The sequence below is a fragment of the Mus musculus genome, chromosome 9 (genome assembly GCF_000001635.26).
Source record: "Mus musculus strain C57BL/6J chromosome 9, GRCm38.p6 C57BL/6J".
In the NCBI taxonomy this organism is placed as follows: domain Eukaryota; kingdom Metazoa; phylum Chordata; class Mammalia; order Rodentia; family Muridae; genus Mus; species Mus musculus.
This window is the reverse complement of record NC_000075.6, coordinates 64,157,962-64,173,253: the sequence shown is the minus strand read 5'-3', so window position 1 is coordinate 64,173,253 and position 15,292 is coordinate 64,157,962. Positions and strand designations below refer to the sequence as shown.

The window sequence follows — 15,292 nt, the reverse complement described above, 5'->3', positions numbered from 1 at the left end:
ATATTATTGCGTGACGTGTGTTAAAATTATGTATTCATTTTTTTTAAAGTTAAAAAGAGTGATTAGAAAGGAGGGACTCTTTTTCGCGGAATAATTCGTAACTCGTCACAACTCTCGCGAGAATTATCTTTCTCCTCATCCCGCCCACCCTCATCATAACATCTCTTTTAGTCCATTTTTTCCCCCCTAACAGAAATGGGAGACTTTTGGAATAGTAAATTGAGGGGATGCTCTACTAAATTAAAGCAATGTGTTAGCGTTGAGTACAAACCGAACTTAAAGCGTGAAGTAGTTCCGGCGGGGCGGGGTCATGGCCTCTGACGTCATTGTCTGGGCGCGCAGTTCAGTTTAACTTCTTAGCAATGGACGGAGGCCACGGCGGTATGTGGTCGCGAATGAACCGCGCGGCGGAGGAGTTTTATGCTCGTCTCCGGCAGTGAGTTGTGGTTGGGGAATGGGATGGTACTTGTCCCTCCCCTGCCGGTGGTGTTTGCCACAGCTGGCTGCCGGCTTTCCTGGACCTGGGATGTGAGAGGCAGCCAGGGCTCTGCGGAGGCCTAGGCTACTGCCGGCCTCCGGAGAAAACACCCGAGCTTACCCAAGGGAGGCAAGATGGCAAAGCAGTGTACGGATTGGACTGATGTACACGCTTCTAAGTAGAGGCTCCTGGGACACAGAGAGCTAGATGTCATCGGGCCTCAAGCTCAGAAACGGACAGAATCCGCATCGACCCTCCTCGGCAGCCTCCTGATGCCGAGATGAGAGGCGTGAGCCGTGCCACAAATTCACTGTGTTCCCTCAGTGAAATTCTGTCAACTTCTACATCCTGTGTGAAAATCTAAGTCAGCGACTCACATCAGAATCACCCACAGGGTTGCCAAAATATACATTGACTGGCTCAGCCTCTGAGATTTTTGATTTCGTAGGCCTGATGTGAAGACAAAAAACTTTAATTCTAGGTGCAAGGTGTTGCTAGTTGGGTATAGCCCATTAGTCTCTAAATGCTATCATTTTTAACTGCCATTATTGCCCCTCCTGTTTACAAAAGCAGTAATAATTTTTCACTACTACAGGAAAAGAACTAATGTGCTTTTGTTTTTTAAGATAGTTTCAGAGCCCGGCGTGGTGGCGCACGCCTTTAATCCCAGCACTCGGGAGGCAGAGGCAGGCGAAGTTCGAGGCCAGCCTGGTCTAGAGAGTGAGTTCCAGGACAGCCAGAGCTATACAGAGAAACCCTGTCTCGAAAAATCAAAAAAAAAAAAAAAAAAAAAAAAAATAGTGTCTCTGTGTAACCCTGTCTGTCTTGGAACTCAATCTGTAGAGTAGGCTGGCCTGGAACTCAGAGATCCGGCCGCCTCAGCCCTCAGAGTGCTGGGGGTCAAAGGCGGGAGCCACCACTGCCCAGCTAAAACTAGTGGGTTTTAGTGGTTGGGTTTTTGTTGTTGTGTTGTGTTTGTTTTTTTTTGTTTTTTTTTTTTTTGAGACAGGGTTTCTCTGTGTAGCACTGGTTGTCCTGGAACTCACTCTGTAGACCAGGCTGGCCTTGAACTCAGAAATTCACCTGCCTCTGCCTCCCTAGTGCTACGAATAAAAGCATGAGCCACCACGCCCAACAAAACTGATGTTTTTAAAGAAGCTAATGTCTTTGAGCTCAGGAACTTGAGTTGTTTTTAACTGTTGTGGTATTTTGCCATGGTGTTAAGTACTTTATTGTTTTAAACCCAAGATCTCTGAGTTTGGACTTGTAAACATCGTGGCCCGGTGTCCAATGTGCTGTCCTTACAGGCATGTACCATTATGCCCAGCTTTTGAGGTTCTGGAAATGGCTTCACACATTTTAGGCAAGCACTGTTATTCCCGAGTTATGTTCTCAGCTTCTATGGTTGTTTTATGTCTGTTTTATCACCTCCATTGATACAAATTTATTTAGATCCTTTATGCTTACTAATTCTTTCCTGGATGTTTTCATCTTTCCATGCATAAACTCTAGAAGTTTTCACTTACTGTATCCCTCTCCGTGCCTACTGAAGTTTCTTGGTGATCTCCAGGGCTTCACCACAAACCTAGGAAGAAATTACCATTCTTGCCGATGTGGCATTTAACTCCAGAATTCTTCAAGTTAAGAGTCCTAAACTTAAAAGACCAGCCAGCTTCTTTCTTTTCATCTTTCCCAGACTCCCAGCCACTTCTGTTGTTTTAATTCTTCGCTGAGGATCAGAGGTGGGGGTCTTGTGCATGCTAGACAAGTCTCGTTCTTGCCCATCTCCAGTGTTCTGTTTTGGGCCATAATCATGTCTCTGAAATGTTACAAGTGATTCACAGTTCCTGTCCTCTCAGAGTTCTCAGTACCCTATAACTGGTAGTTTACTCTACATTCATTCAAGACTAGTTTTGTTTGCTATCCCCAGGAACTAGCTAGAGTGTTTGATAAACAATTGCTGAATAACCAAGCAATATCTTGGGCCAGAGAGATGGTTCAGTAGCCACCAAACATGGCATGGGGCCCACATAGTGGAAAGAGAAAATATCTCACATATTGTTCTCTGACCTTGACAAATACACACATACCACACATACATACATGCTTAAATAAATATAGTAAAGAGTCTTGTGCAATATAACAAAAGTTGACCTATCAGGCTTGTTTTTTGTTTCTAGATCAATTAGGTCAAGTATCAGATCAAAAGATGCGAACTATTCTGATATAACTGTTGGGCTCTTTCAGTAACTAGAGCTACTTTCCCTATAGCTCAGGCTGGCAATACATTTTGGTAATTTATTTGAGTCGGCCAGTGTTTTATAATTTGTGTACTTTGAGATCACTACTAAATGCCTTATGAAGCAGCTGAGCAGTGAAGAGCAGCACTTCTAGTGATCCACAGCTCTCCACACAACTCCAGCTGTGGTGACTTCTGGTGATCCACAGCTCTCCACAACTCCAGCTGTGGTGAGAGGGTGCAGTGTCCTATTCTGGCCTCTAAAGTTACATGCTCACCCCAAATCCCTAATTAAAAGGGCAAATCTCTCTCTCTCTCTCTTTTTTTAATAAGTCCCAGACTTTTTTCTTCAAGGCAGGGTTTTCCTTTTTAGACCTCACTATCTGGGCCACGACCTGGCTAGAAACTTTTTTTTTTTTTTTTTTTTTTATTTATTATATGTAAGTACACTGTAGCTGTCTTCAGACATTCCAGAAGAGGGAGTCAGATCTTGTTACAGATGGTTGTGAGCCACCATGTGGTTGCTGGGATTTGAACTTCGGACCTTCAGAAGAGCAGTCGGGTGCTCTTACCCACTGAGCCATCTCACCAGCCCCAAAACTTTTTTTTTTAAAGATTTATTTGTTTTATATGTGTGAGTACACTGTTGCTGCCTTCAGAGACACCAGAAGAGACCATCAGATGGTTGTGAGTCACCATGTGGTTGCCGGGAATTGAACTCAGGACCTTTGGAAGAGCATTCTGTGCCCTTAACCACTAAGCCATCTCTCCAGCCCATAAAAACTTTCTTAAACGATACTTAAATTTATATTAGAGGCTTTTATCTTTTTAGTTTAATTTTGTTTGGGTTTTTTTTGTTTGTTTGTTTGTTTTGGTTTTTCGAGACAGGGTTTCTCTGTATAGCCCTGGCCATCATGGAACTCACTTTCTAGACCAGGCTGGCCTCGAACTCAGAAATCTGCCTGCCTCTGCCTCCCGAGTGCTGGGATTAAAGGCGTGCGCCACCATGCCCGGCTTGTTTTGTTTTTTAAACTGGCTCCCAATTGTGCAGCCTGAGTTGCCCTGGAACTTGTCAGATTCCTACTTCAGCCTTGCAAATGTTGGAATACAGGTGTATTCCATCTCCAGCAGTTACATTTTTAGGTTTGCTTGTTTGTTTTTAAATTAATGAATCTGAAGGGATGGCCCAGGTGCTAAGAGCACTTACTACTCTTCCAGAGGACCAGAGTTTGGTTGCCAGAGCCCACAGCAGGTGTCACAGTCATCTGTCACTTCAGCTCTAGAGCAGTGCCCTCTTGGGTAATTGCACATTCATTACCCACTCTCCTTACATATATACACATAATCAAAAGCATTTGTTTATGTTTGTTTGTTTGTTTTGTATGTATGTTTTGCCTATGTGTGTGCATGTGGGCTGGTTCATGCCTGGTGCCTGCAGAGAAAAGGGTGTCATACAATGGAACCTGGAGTTAGAGGTAAGGTTATAAGCCATCATGTGGGTGCTGGGATCTGAACCCAGGTCCTCTGCAGGAGCAACAGTGCTTTAATCCTGAGCCATGTCTCTAGATACCACTTCCCTCCCCTCCCCCCCCCCCCTTCCCAGAATTATTCTGAGGAAAAGTGTCACTATGTATCCCTGACTGGCCTGGAACTCAGATCTGCCTGCTTTTGCTGGGATTGCAGCATGCCTCACCCCCACTCCCCATGCCACCCTCCTTTATCTCTCCTTAACCGAATTGTTTCCTTTCTGCAGCTATCCTTAGCACTGTTGTAAGCTTTCTCCACCAATGTGTAAATAAAAGTACTGGCTGATCTCTGAGTTTAATAATGGAGATCCTGCAGCTGTTTTTCACATGTGGTTTTGCATTTCAGGGAATTTAATGAAGAGAAGAAAGGAGCCTCTAAAGACCCATTCATCTATGAGGTATGAGCAATTTATTTGGGTTTAAACACAATGACCCTAAAATCATAGTGTTTTTAAATCAGGTTTTTGAAACTACATAGGATGAATTTGACCCTTTTAGGAGATGGTTCTATGAATTTTCAGAAATACCTTCAGGAGTGCAGCCATGTCTGTTATCAAAGTGTAGAGTATTACCTGTCCAAAAGTGTGCCCATGTCCCTATCTAAGCATTTTCATATGTCTCTATACCTACAACTGCTCAGTTGTTTCTCTCTCCATAGTTTCCCATTTTCCCAATGTCAGTAAATAAAATATATGGTTTCTTGACTTTGGTTTTCTTTTTCTTTCTTCTGCTAGGATTAAAGGTGTGCACCACCACTGCCCTGCAGCGTTAGCTTTTTAAATGAATATATGCATTTGAGATTCATCCTGTTGCTATGTTTCAGTAAAGACACTTAGGTGGTTTCCAGATTTTACAAATATGAATACGGTTGCTTATAGATTTATTAAGAATCTTGGCTGGGTGTGGTGTCATCCAGCTTTAACCCCAAAATTCAGAAGCAGAAGCAGGCAGATTCTTGAGTTCGAGGTCAGCATCTTCCGAACTAGTTTTAGGACAGCCAGGGCTACACCAGGAAACTCTGTCTTGGGAAAAAAAAGTCTGCTATGTATTAGATGTTCCATAGTTAAATTCCTCACAGGAGGGAATATAAAACCTGTATCTGGGATACATAGAACCAATAAATTATTAAAAGCCAGTCTAAGGGCTGGAGAGATAGCTCAGTAGTTAAAAGCACTTGTTGTTGCTCAGTCCCAGCACCCACACTGTAGCTCACAACTGTCTCTTATTCCCAATCCCAGGGAATCTGATGCCCTCTATGACTTCTGAGAGCACTGGGCACACACATGTTGCAGACATACATGCAGGCAAAATACATGTAAAATAAAAATAAATTATCTCAAATTAAAACAACCAAAGAGGGGGAACTAATTATTAGTAAAGATTAATACATATGTCCATATCTACATTTATATAGATGCATGGGTAAAATATTTATAAAAAATCAAAAATCACCAGGAAGGGCAAAAACTGTGATAGAAAAGACAAAGGACATGACTGAAAAGCACAAGTGCAGTTCTCTTTCACTGTCAGAGTTCCCACTAAGCAAACTCAACACGCACAGCCCCACCAAGTGTGCCCCCTCTGAGTCCTTCCTGACCAAGGTCCACGTTCTTCTCCCACAGCTGCAGTAGACAGGAGTACAGTTGGGCAGCCTCAGATTGAAGTTGATTCTCTCAGTTTTGAGGACTAGAGGTGTGAAATGATGGTATAGGCAGGGTATACTCCTGCTGAAGGCTTCAGGTAACAACCCTTCCTGGATTCTGCCTGACTTGTGGTTTCTAGAAGTCATGGTGTTGCCCCAACACCTGCCTCCCTAGGCGCATAGGTTTTTTTTTTTTTTTTCTCCCTTGTGTCTGTTATCTCTGAATCTCTTCTGTAAGAATAGCAGTCATTGAGTCTAGACCCTACTCCCTAACTCAGTTAATTTCTGCTTGATGATTGCATTTGCATATAAGGTCAGGTTCACAAGGATTGAGGTTAGTGCTTCCGGGTATCCTTAAAGAACGCAGTGCGGCCTAGAATAACTGAAACTTAAAGGCTAGATTAGCAGCATCCTTGGTTCTCTGAAAGTAGTCTTTGGCTACTTTGTGGGTTGTTTCTTCCACCCTTTCAAATCCCTAATTCCAGATAAGAGAGAAAAAAAGGATAGAGAGGAAGGGGGGCAACACTATTATTGGACTGCGTTCTGATGATTACGGACATTGAGTTCCTTGGGGTAAGTTTGATACTCATCATCAGGATATCTAATTTCTTCTTCCTGTACTGATATAAAAATATTCATTGTGTTGACTGGGTTTTCTGACATATTTGAAGGGCAATTTGATTGTACCAATATGATTTTAGGTTTTTATTCTAAGAAAGTAATTCATGGATGTTTGTTGTCTATTGTTTTATTACAACACTTAACTGGAAACTACCAAAAAATAACATTTACAGAATTGCTATATACCAGCTGTGGTCTTAGTTATCCACAGATCCTTAATAACAGGGAAAAAAGTTCATGATGTGAAACCATTAGAACATGTCATCTTTATATGTGAGTCATACTGGCTTATCTATTAGATGAGTACAATAACTGACTCCCCAGAACCCACATGGAGGTGGAAGGGGAGAATAGCTCCTGCAGAATGTCCTGGACCCCCACATGTGCGCCCAGGAACACACACAGTCATATGTGCATATGTAGTACATGTTTTTAGAAGAAGAAAAGTAAAAGGCTGCTTTTATGTTTTTGTACAATGTATGTATAGTACATTGGAAACAAGAAGATACTTCTTGTGAACTAAATTTGTACAGTTTTATAGTCCAGAAGAAGAAAGGATAATAGTCTTTCTACATTATACTGTGATTAAAGGAAGATGTCAGTGAAGGTATAAGCAAACGGGACTTTACAAGGCAGCCATTTTCAGGTAGATGTTCATGTTTGGATAGAGGGCAGATAATAAGCTACATTTTCTGTGTATGTGCATGTACATGTGCCTATGGGTACATGTGGAGGCCAGAGGTCAGAAACTGAATTGCTATCCACCTTGGTTGTGACAGGGTCTCCTACTTAATACTCCCTACTTGGCTGTACTGACTGGCCAGCGAGCCCCAGAAGTATCTAGTTTCTGCCTCCCCAGGACTGGGGCTACAGATCCATGCCCTGTGCACAGCTTTACCTGGGTGTGTGTAAGCAACAAACTCTACCAGCTGAACCATTTCTCCAGCTCATTTTGCAGTCAGGTTTTCTTTTTATTATTTATGTATATGAGTACACTGTAGCTGTCTTCAGACACACCAGAAGAGGGTGTCAGATCTCATTACAGATGGTTGTAAGCCACCATGTGGTTGCTGGGATTTGAACTCAGGACCTTCAGAAGAACAGTCAGTGCTCTTAACCGCTGAGCTATCTCACCAGCAAACCTTTAGTCAGGTTTTCTAAACATGAGAAATGGCATGGCCAAATAAGTGAACCCTTTTAAAATATTTTGCACAGTTCCTTTTTAGAAATTTGCACGTAACTGGTCTGTAGTAGTTAAATATAGAAACACTGCAATCTGTTTTTTGCAGGCTGATGTACAAGTGCAGTTGATCAGCAAAGGCCAACCAAGTCTTCTGAAAACTATTCTAAATGAAAATGACTCAGTGTTTCTCGTGGAAAAAGTGGTAAGTATTGGGCGTTGTCGCTAATTCTTAGTAGCCACATTTGCCCTTTTTTTTTTGAATAATTTCGTGCTACTGTTTTCCTGTTAATGAAAGTGTACACATTCTTTTAGGAGTAAGCACAGTGCTTTCTACTGAAATATAATGCCAACCATAGATATGTACATAATACAAACTTTCATAATAGATCCATTAAGAAAAACAAAAAACAAAAAACAAAGCTAGGTATGCCTTCAATCCCAGCACTTAGGAGGCAGAGGTAGATGGATCTACAAAGTGAGTTCCAGGACAACCAGGGCTACACAGAGAAACCCTGTCTTGACGAATGAATGAATGAATGAATGAATGAATGAATTGAATTGAATAAATAAATGAACAAACGAACAGATGGGAGTAGAGGGCCACTATGACTGAGTGTGGTACGGCATACCTGTGATCCCAGCATAAGGACCTTGTTCCTGAATAAACAAGGTAAAATTGAGGACTGAGTACTCGACGCTCATATCACAGAAACAGGTTGTTCCATTTGGGAAATGAAAGATACTTACATATCTGGGCATCTCCCAAGGGTCTCCTGTGATGTTTACCTTTAGCTCATCAATACTGAGCTTGTTACAGCACTTTTCTTCCATCATCAGATTCTCCCTTTACAGGAAGCAACTACAGTCTTTGAGGGCTGAAAGATGGCTCGGTGGTTCGGTGGTGAAGAGCACCTGCTTCTCTTGCAAAGGACTCGGTTTGGTTTGCAGCATCCACATAGCAGCTCACTATTGCCTGTAACTCTAGTGCCAGTGATCGTAACTGCTGAGCCATCTCTCCAACCTTCTGTGTAGTTATTTTCTAACACAAAAGATAATTGACTCTTACATCTTATTAAGTAATCTAAAACATTTTTTAAAGGTTTTGGAGAAGGAAGAAACAAGTCAAGTTGAAGAACTGCAGTCTGAAGAAACTGCTATTTCTGATCTCTCTGCTGGTGAAAATATTAGGCCACTGGCCTTACCTGTTGGGAGAGCAAGGTAAGTTAAGTTGGTTTTTTTGTTTGTTTTGTTTTTTGTTTTTTCGAGAGAGTTTCTCTATGTAACCATGGCTGTCCTGGAACTCACTCTGTAGACCAGGCTGGCCTACCTCTGCCTCCCAAGTGCTGGAATTAAAGGTGTGTGCCACCACTTCTCGGTAGTTAAGTTGGTTTTTTGTTTGTTTTGTTTTTGTAAGTGTAGAGTTAGGGATAGAGAATGGGATTTGATAGGATTTGAGTTGGAAACATTGTTGGGGCTGAGGATGTAAGTTGTGTGTGTGTGTGTGTGTGTGTGTGTGTGTGTGTGTGTGTGTGTGTGTGTGTGTTTAAACAAGATTTCTCTGTGTAACCCTGGCTCTCCTAGATCTCACTTTGTAGATAATGCTGGCCTCAAACTCACAGAGATCCACCTGTCTGCTTCCTGAGTGCTGGGATCAAGGTGTAGGCCAACTTTCCCCAGCATGCTTGTCTCACATGAGTTCTGGAGATGGAACTCAGGTTCTTAAGCTTGCAAGGCAGACACTATCAACTGAGCTGTCTCCCTAGCCCCTAGCATTTCTTGTTTTTTTTTTTTTCTTCATGCCTTTCATATCACCCTAAGATTTTAAGATTTTTGTATTTACTTTTTGAAGTTGAATGCCTTAGAACTTCCTTTCTTAATATCTGATAGTAAATTCTTTCTATCTCTTGAAAAAAAGAAATTTAGGCTGCATTGTTTTAGTTGATCTTTAATTTTGATATATATATATATTTATGTATTTTGAATGGTAACTTCTATATACCTTAAAAACCAGTTACAGCCGGGCAGTGGTGGCACACGCCTTTAATCCCAGCACTTGGGAGGCAGAAACAAGCGGATTTCTGAGTTCGAGGCCAGCCTGGTCTACAAAGTGAGTTCCAGGACAGCCAAGACTATACAGAGAAACCCTGTCTCGAAAAACCAAAAAAAAAAAAAAACCAAAAACAGTTATTTTGATATGTCTACGTTGTCATTCATTTTCTCTTTCAACAATTATAGATTTATATATCCAAAGCAGTATATGGTACATATGTATGTTAAATTGTCATAATTATATATGATACATTTTTATACCCAATATACATAACCTTAAATGTTTAATTTATGCAGATGTGTGTATATGTGTGTGAGAGAGGGAGGAAGGAGGGGCTAGGCATGGTATGTGCATGTAAGGCTTCTATGAATGCCAGAAGTATTGGATATTTCTAGTGCTGGCGTTACAGGCCATTCTAAGCTACCCAGTGTGGGCACTGGAAACTGAACTCTGGTCTTCTGCAAGAGTAATGCATGTTCTTTACTGCTAAAACATCTCTCTAGACTTGTAGCTATTAGAGTATATATTTTACCTTATTATCCTCTTGCTGAAATATATAAACATACATGTATTTATGCATTTTTTTCTTCATTTCCAGATTGTTGTTTGTGTGAGGGTGGGTGTTGCTGGGGCTTGAGCTCAGTGTTCCCCACGCGCCAAGCGTGTGTTCTGTCACTGAGCCGCACCTTCAGCTTCAAAGATAATATGTGTTGCCATTTTAAAATTTGTTTTCCTATTCCTTGTTTTCAAGGCAGTTAATTGGGCTCTATACCATGGCTCACAATCCTAATATGACTCATCTGAAGATTAAGCAGCCAGTGACAGCCCTTCCTCCTCTTTGGGTGAGATGTGACGGTTCAGATCCTGAAGGTACCTGTTGGCTAGGAGCTGAGCTTATCACAACAAATGACATCATTGCAGGCGTTATCCTGTATGTGCTCACTTGTAAAGGTCAGTGCTCAGTCTCCGTATGTTTATTTGCCTAGCTGTTTAGTGGGATTTCTGGGCTTCCATATAGGACGGGAGTGAAACATGGAACATTGAACCTTAAGTTTGTGCTCAACAGCAGGGAGGGGGTATTGTAGAAACTCACAAATGTTTTATGTCTGCTTTGTTGGGATTTAATTTAATTTGTACTTTTTAATTTAAAAATTACCTTTTTGGATGGAGTGGGTTGAGGCAAAGTTGTCCTTGAACTTATTCTCTGTTTCAGCCATAGTATAAAGCTCAGTTATTCATGATTATACATGAATACCACCACACAGACTTTTTCTTTTTTAAACATTAGTTCTTTATGACTCAGGCTTGACTTAAATACGTGGGCTCAAGCAGTTAGGACTACAAGTCCATACCAGTATGCCTAGCTATTTAATTTTTCATAAATATTTCTTGATGTGTACATTTGTTTTGTTCATTTATTGTGGAGTGTCATTATAGCCCAGTCTTGTCTCAAACTCAATGTCCTTCTGTCTCAGTCTGCAGAGTAGCTCGGATTTTAGATATGAGTTTCCATGCTTGGCTTTAGTTATATTCTTTTTAAAACAAGGTCTCACTATAAGTAGCCCAGGTAGCCCTGAATTCAGTACATAGACCAGAGTGGTTTGGAACTTAAAGAGATCTTGAGTGCTAGGATTTAAAGACAGCATGTGTTATCATGCCAAGCTATTGCATTCTTTTGTTTTGTTTTAATTAAAAATAAATTTCTTTCATACAGTATATTCTGACCACAGTTTCCTCTTCCCCAACTTTCAGATCTCTCCCCTTTCCCTAACCACTGAACCCCACTTTTTCTTTCTCTCTTTAACACCTTTTGTTGTTGTTTGTTTGTTTAGGTTTTTTGTGGTTTTGAGGCAAGATCTCACTCTGCAGCTCAAGCTGTCTTGGAACTCACTCTATAGGCTAGGCTTGAACTCACAGAGATCTCCCGGCCTCTGCTTTCCAAGTGCTGGGATTAAAGGCATGTGCCGCCACCACCTAACATAACTTTCTAGTTTTAGCAGTATAATTTGGCATTAAATCAACCTTTCTTTCTTTCTTCCTTCCTTCCTTTCTTTGTTATCTCATGTCCTGTAGCTGATAAAAATTACTCTGAAGATCTGGAAAATTTAAAAACTTCACACAAGAAAAGACATCACGTGTCTGCTGTGAGTATTTGTCTTACTAGCTACTTACACGGTGTTTAGTTGATCTGAAGTCCACGCTTAACAGCTCTCTTCTTTCTCTCACTATGACTAGATGTTTCTCTGTCGTGTCAGAGTATTTGTCTTTATTCTTATATCAGCCAGGGCAGAGTTATCCCCTGCTCTCTGGGGGGTTGGTTGTAGGACCATGCTCAGTCCTCAGATATGGGACTCACATGCTTTATATGTGCTCCCTCTTTTGGCTAATGTTTGTGGCTTAAAAGAATTGTCTTTTTTTTTTTTTTTTCTCATTTTGATGATAGGGTTTTTTTTTCCCCTTTGGGGACAGAAGTCAAGGTGATTTTGATAATGGTTTGGTTTGAAGCTGATGCTGTGCTCTCCTGTGCCCTGTCTTCAGGTGACAGCCAGAGGCTTTGCCCAGTATGAGCTCTTTAAGTCTGACGACTTGGATGACACTGTTGCCCCATCACAAACTACAGTCACGCTGGACCTTTCCTGGAGCCCTGTGGATGAGATGCTCCAAACCCCTCCCCTGTCTTCAACTGCAGCTCTGGTAGGAATGGACCCTGTCTTCTCTTAGGTTGCTCAGGCTCCTGAGTGGCACATTACGTGTTTCTTGCTAGTGCTGTATGTACACTTTCAGCCTTGACATTCACTGGGTGTTAGGCTGTACCACACAGAAAATCTTGGCTGACTTCCGAGGTCTCACCAGACAACTAATGGAGATTGCCAAGTAAGCTGAGCTGTCAGTCGCTTACAGTCCTGTTACTATGGAGCTTTACTTTTAAGAGATGATTGCAGTCTCTTTTCCTGGTGACTTAAGAGAAGTCAAGCCAGGCGTGGTGGCACACGCCTTTAATCCCATTACTCAGGAGGCAGAGCCAAGAGGATCTCTTGAGAATTTGAGGCCAGCCTAGTCTACATAGTTCCAAGACAGCCAGAGCTACATCCCGAGACCCTGTCTTAAAACAAAACAAACAAACAAAAACCTCTTTAAGCTCTTTCCTTTCTTACTCTCTAGCCCGCCTTCTCTCTTTTCCTTCCCCCTCTCTCCACGTGGCCATGGCCACTCTCTCTCTCTCTCTCCTTCTACTTTCTCTCTTTTCCCCTGCCTTTCTACAATAAAGCTCTAAAATCATTTAAAAAAAAAAAAAAGGAAAAAAAGAAATTTAAATTGCTAACAAAAAGCTTAAGTTCTCAAAATATTAAGAATAGAACCTGTTGAACATTCAGTCAAAAAATAAGAAATGGTTAAAGTAGTAAGGTGTATCATGATAAGATACTTTAAAATTAAGATTATATTAATAATCCAGGTGGGGCTGGAGAGGTGGCTCAGTACTGGCTGTTCTTTCAGAGATCCTGGGTTCAGTTTCCAGCTCCCACATGACAGTTCATGACTGTCTGTAACTCAAGTTCAAGGACATCTGGCACACTCACACAAATACATGCAGGGAAAACTGATACACATTAAAAAAATAAATAAATAAAAATTTAAAGAAAAGATTATTTTTGGTATTGGAGATTATGTCTAGCATAATAGGCAAGTCTTCTCCCTCTGACCTATGTTCTCAGATAACGCTCTTTGTAAGATTTATTTCAGTGATTTTTTTTTTTTTAAGATTTGTTTGGTTTGGTTTTTCGAGACAGGGTTTCTCTGTGTAGCCCTGGCTGTCCTGGAACTCACTCTTAGACCAGGCTGGCCTCGAACTCAGAAATCCGCCTGCCTCTGCCTCCCAAGTGCTGGGATTAAAGGCGTGTGCGGGGGGGGGGGGGGGGGGGGGGGCATTTGGTTTTATATGACTACATTTTAGCTGTCTTCAGATACACCAGGAGCATCCGATTCCATTAGAGATGGTTGTGAGCCACCATGTAGTTGCTGGGAATTGAACGCAGAACCTCTAGGAGAACAGAAAAAAAAGCAGGGAAACTTTTTAAGCAAAAGTTAAAAAGAGCCGGGTGGTGGTAGCACACGCCTTTCGAGGCCAGCCTGGTCTACAAAGTGAGTTCCAGGACAGCCAGGGCTATACAGAGAAACCCTGTCTTGAAAAACCGAAAGAAAAAAAAAAGACGTGTATACACAGAAGCCTTCATCATGTTAACAGCGGTTCTCCTATAGGGTAGGATTATGGGTATTTATATTTTTTGGTTTTCTTCTCCTGTAGTAGGAATTTGCTTCCTTGCTTTTAAGGACTTAAGGTTGTAAAGCTATAGCTTCTGGGTAGACTACTTTTGTGTGTTGGTTTAGTTAGTAGGCTAACACACTGATTTATTGGGACTTGGTTTTCTGTGTGTCATAATACTGACTGTCACTGAGTTTTGAGCTATTTATTTAAATTTTTTCCACCTGTCCTCTTGGAAATTCTCTGAGGAAAGGCAGGAGACCATGTGAGGGAGACAGTTGTTCTGTTCTGTCTTTGTGATACGATAAAGGGCAGTGACCTGATTGAGATTGTGTGTCAGGAGAGCCAGATCTGTAAGACCTTGGGATGAGATGGCCCTGATTGTGGTGTGGGCTTAATTTACTGCTGCTTTAGAAGACAGGCAAGTGACTCTTGGGCAGAGCACATTGGTTGCCAATGAAAACTAATGATCTTTGATACTTTTTAGAATATCAGAGTACAATCAGGAGAGTCCAGAGGTTGTCTGAGTCATCTTCACAGAGAACTGAAATTTCTCCTTGTGAGTATCCTTCTGGAATTTCTTTCATTGAATTACATATTGTCATGAAAATTGTTTCACAACATAACTTTTTCTTTAAAATTTTGTAAAAAATGTTACATCTCACTATAGTCTTGACAATTTGCACAGGTATTTATATGGCAGCTGTCTTCAAAATGATAATAGCTACACTCTGCCTTTCTACTTTACTGGCTGAATTGTACATAGCATCACCACGATTAGTGTTACAATAGTTTCATTACTCCTAACCTCAGCCTTCTGTCCATAGGACTGTTTAGCACGCACTTCACAACCTTGCCAGTCTCTGACACACGCTAATGTGCTTACAGTGTTTCACAGCTTCTGATTGCTAAGTAGCATCTAATTTATGGATATACTGCATTTTGTTGTTCTTTTCATCAGCTGATGAATGTTTCTTCTTCTTCTTTTTTTTTTTTAATGATTTATTTATTTTATGTATATGAGTACAGTGTAGCTGTCTTCAGCACACCAGAAGAGGGCATCAGATCCCATTACAGATGGTTGTCAGCCACCACCATGTGGTTGCTGGGAATTGAACTCAGGATCTCTGGAAGAACAGTTAATGCTCCTAACCACTGAGCCATCTCTCCAGCCCTCTTTTTTTTTTTTTTTTTTTTTTTTTTGTACTTTTTGGCTATTAGAAATGACATTGCTGTGAACATTGATGCAAATTTTTATGTGACCCTATGTTTTCTGCATCTCTGGTGAAATT

The 15,292-nt window shown here is 41.3% G+C and overlaps 1 protein-coding gene across 2 annotated transcripts in view; it reads left to right on the top strand.

The window, feature by feature from the left end:
* Positions 1–149: 149 nt before the first annotated feature.
* Positions 150–15,292, top strand: part of Zwilch (zwilch kinetochore protein) — a 35,961-nt gene continuing 20,818 nt past the window's right edge. Inside the window, exons 1-8 of one of the 2 annotated variants that reach the window (XR_379449.3) lie at positions 150–436; positions 4,590–4,641; positions 7,796–7,891; positions 8,789–8,907; positions 10,491–10,690; positions 11,813–11,883; positions 12,278–12,433; positions 14,488–14,559. Coding sequence is in view for 1 of the 2 variants with exons in the window: in NM_026507.4 (NP_080783.3) it covers positions 363–436; positions 4,590–4,641; positions 7,796–7,891; positions 8,789–8,907; positions 10,491–10,690; positions 11,813–11,883; positions 12,278–12,433; positions 14,488–14,559 (840 nt within the window). In the remaining variant the exon portion in view is untranslated. The remainder of the gene's footprint in view (positions 437–4,589; positions 4,642–7,795; positions 7,892–8,788; positions 8,908–10,490; positions 10,691–11,812; positions 11,884–12,277; positions 12,434–14,487; positions 14,560–15,292) is intronic. The other variant, NM_026507.4, reaches the window with a different exon arrangement.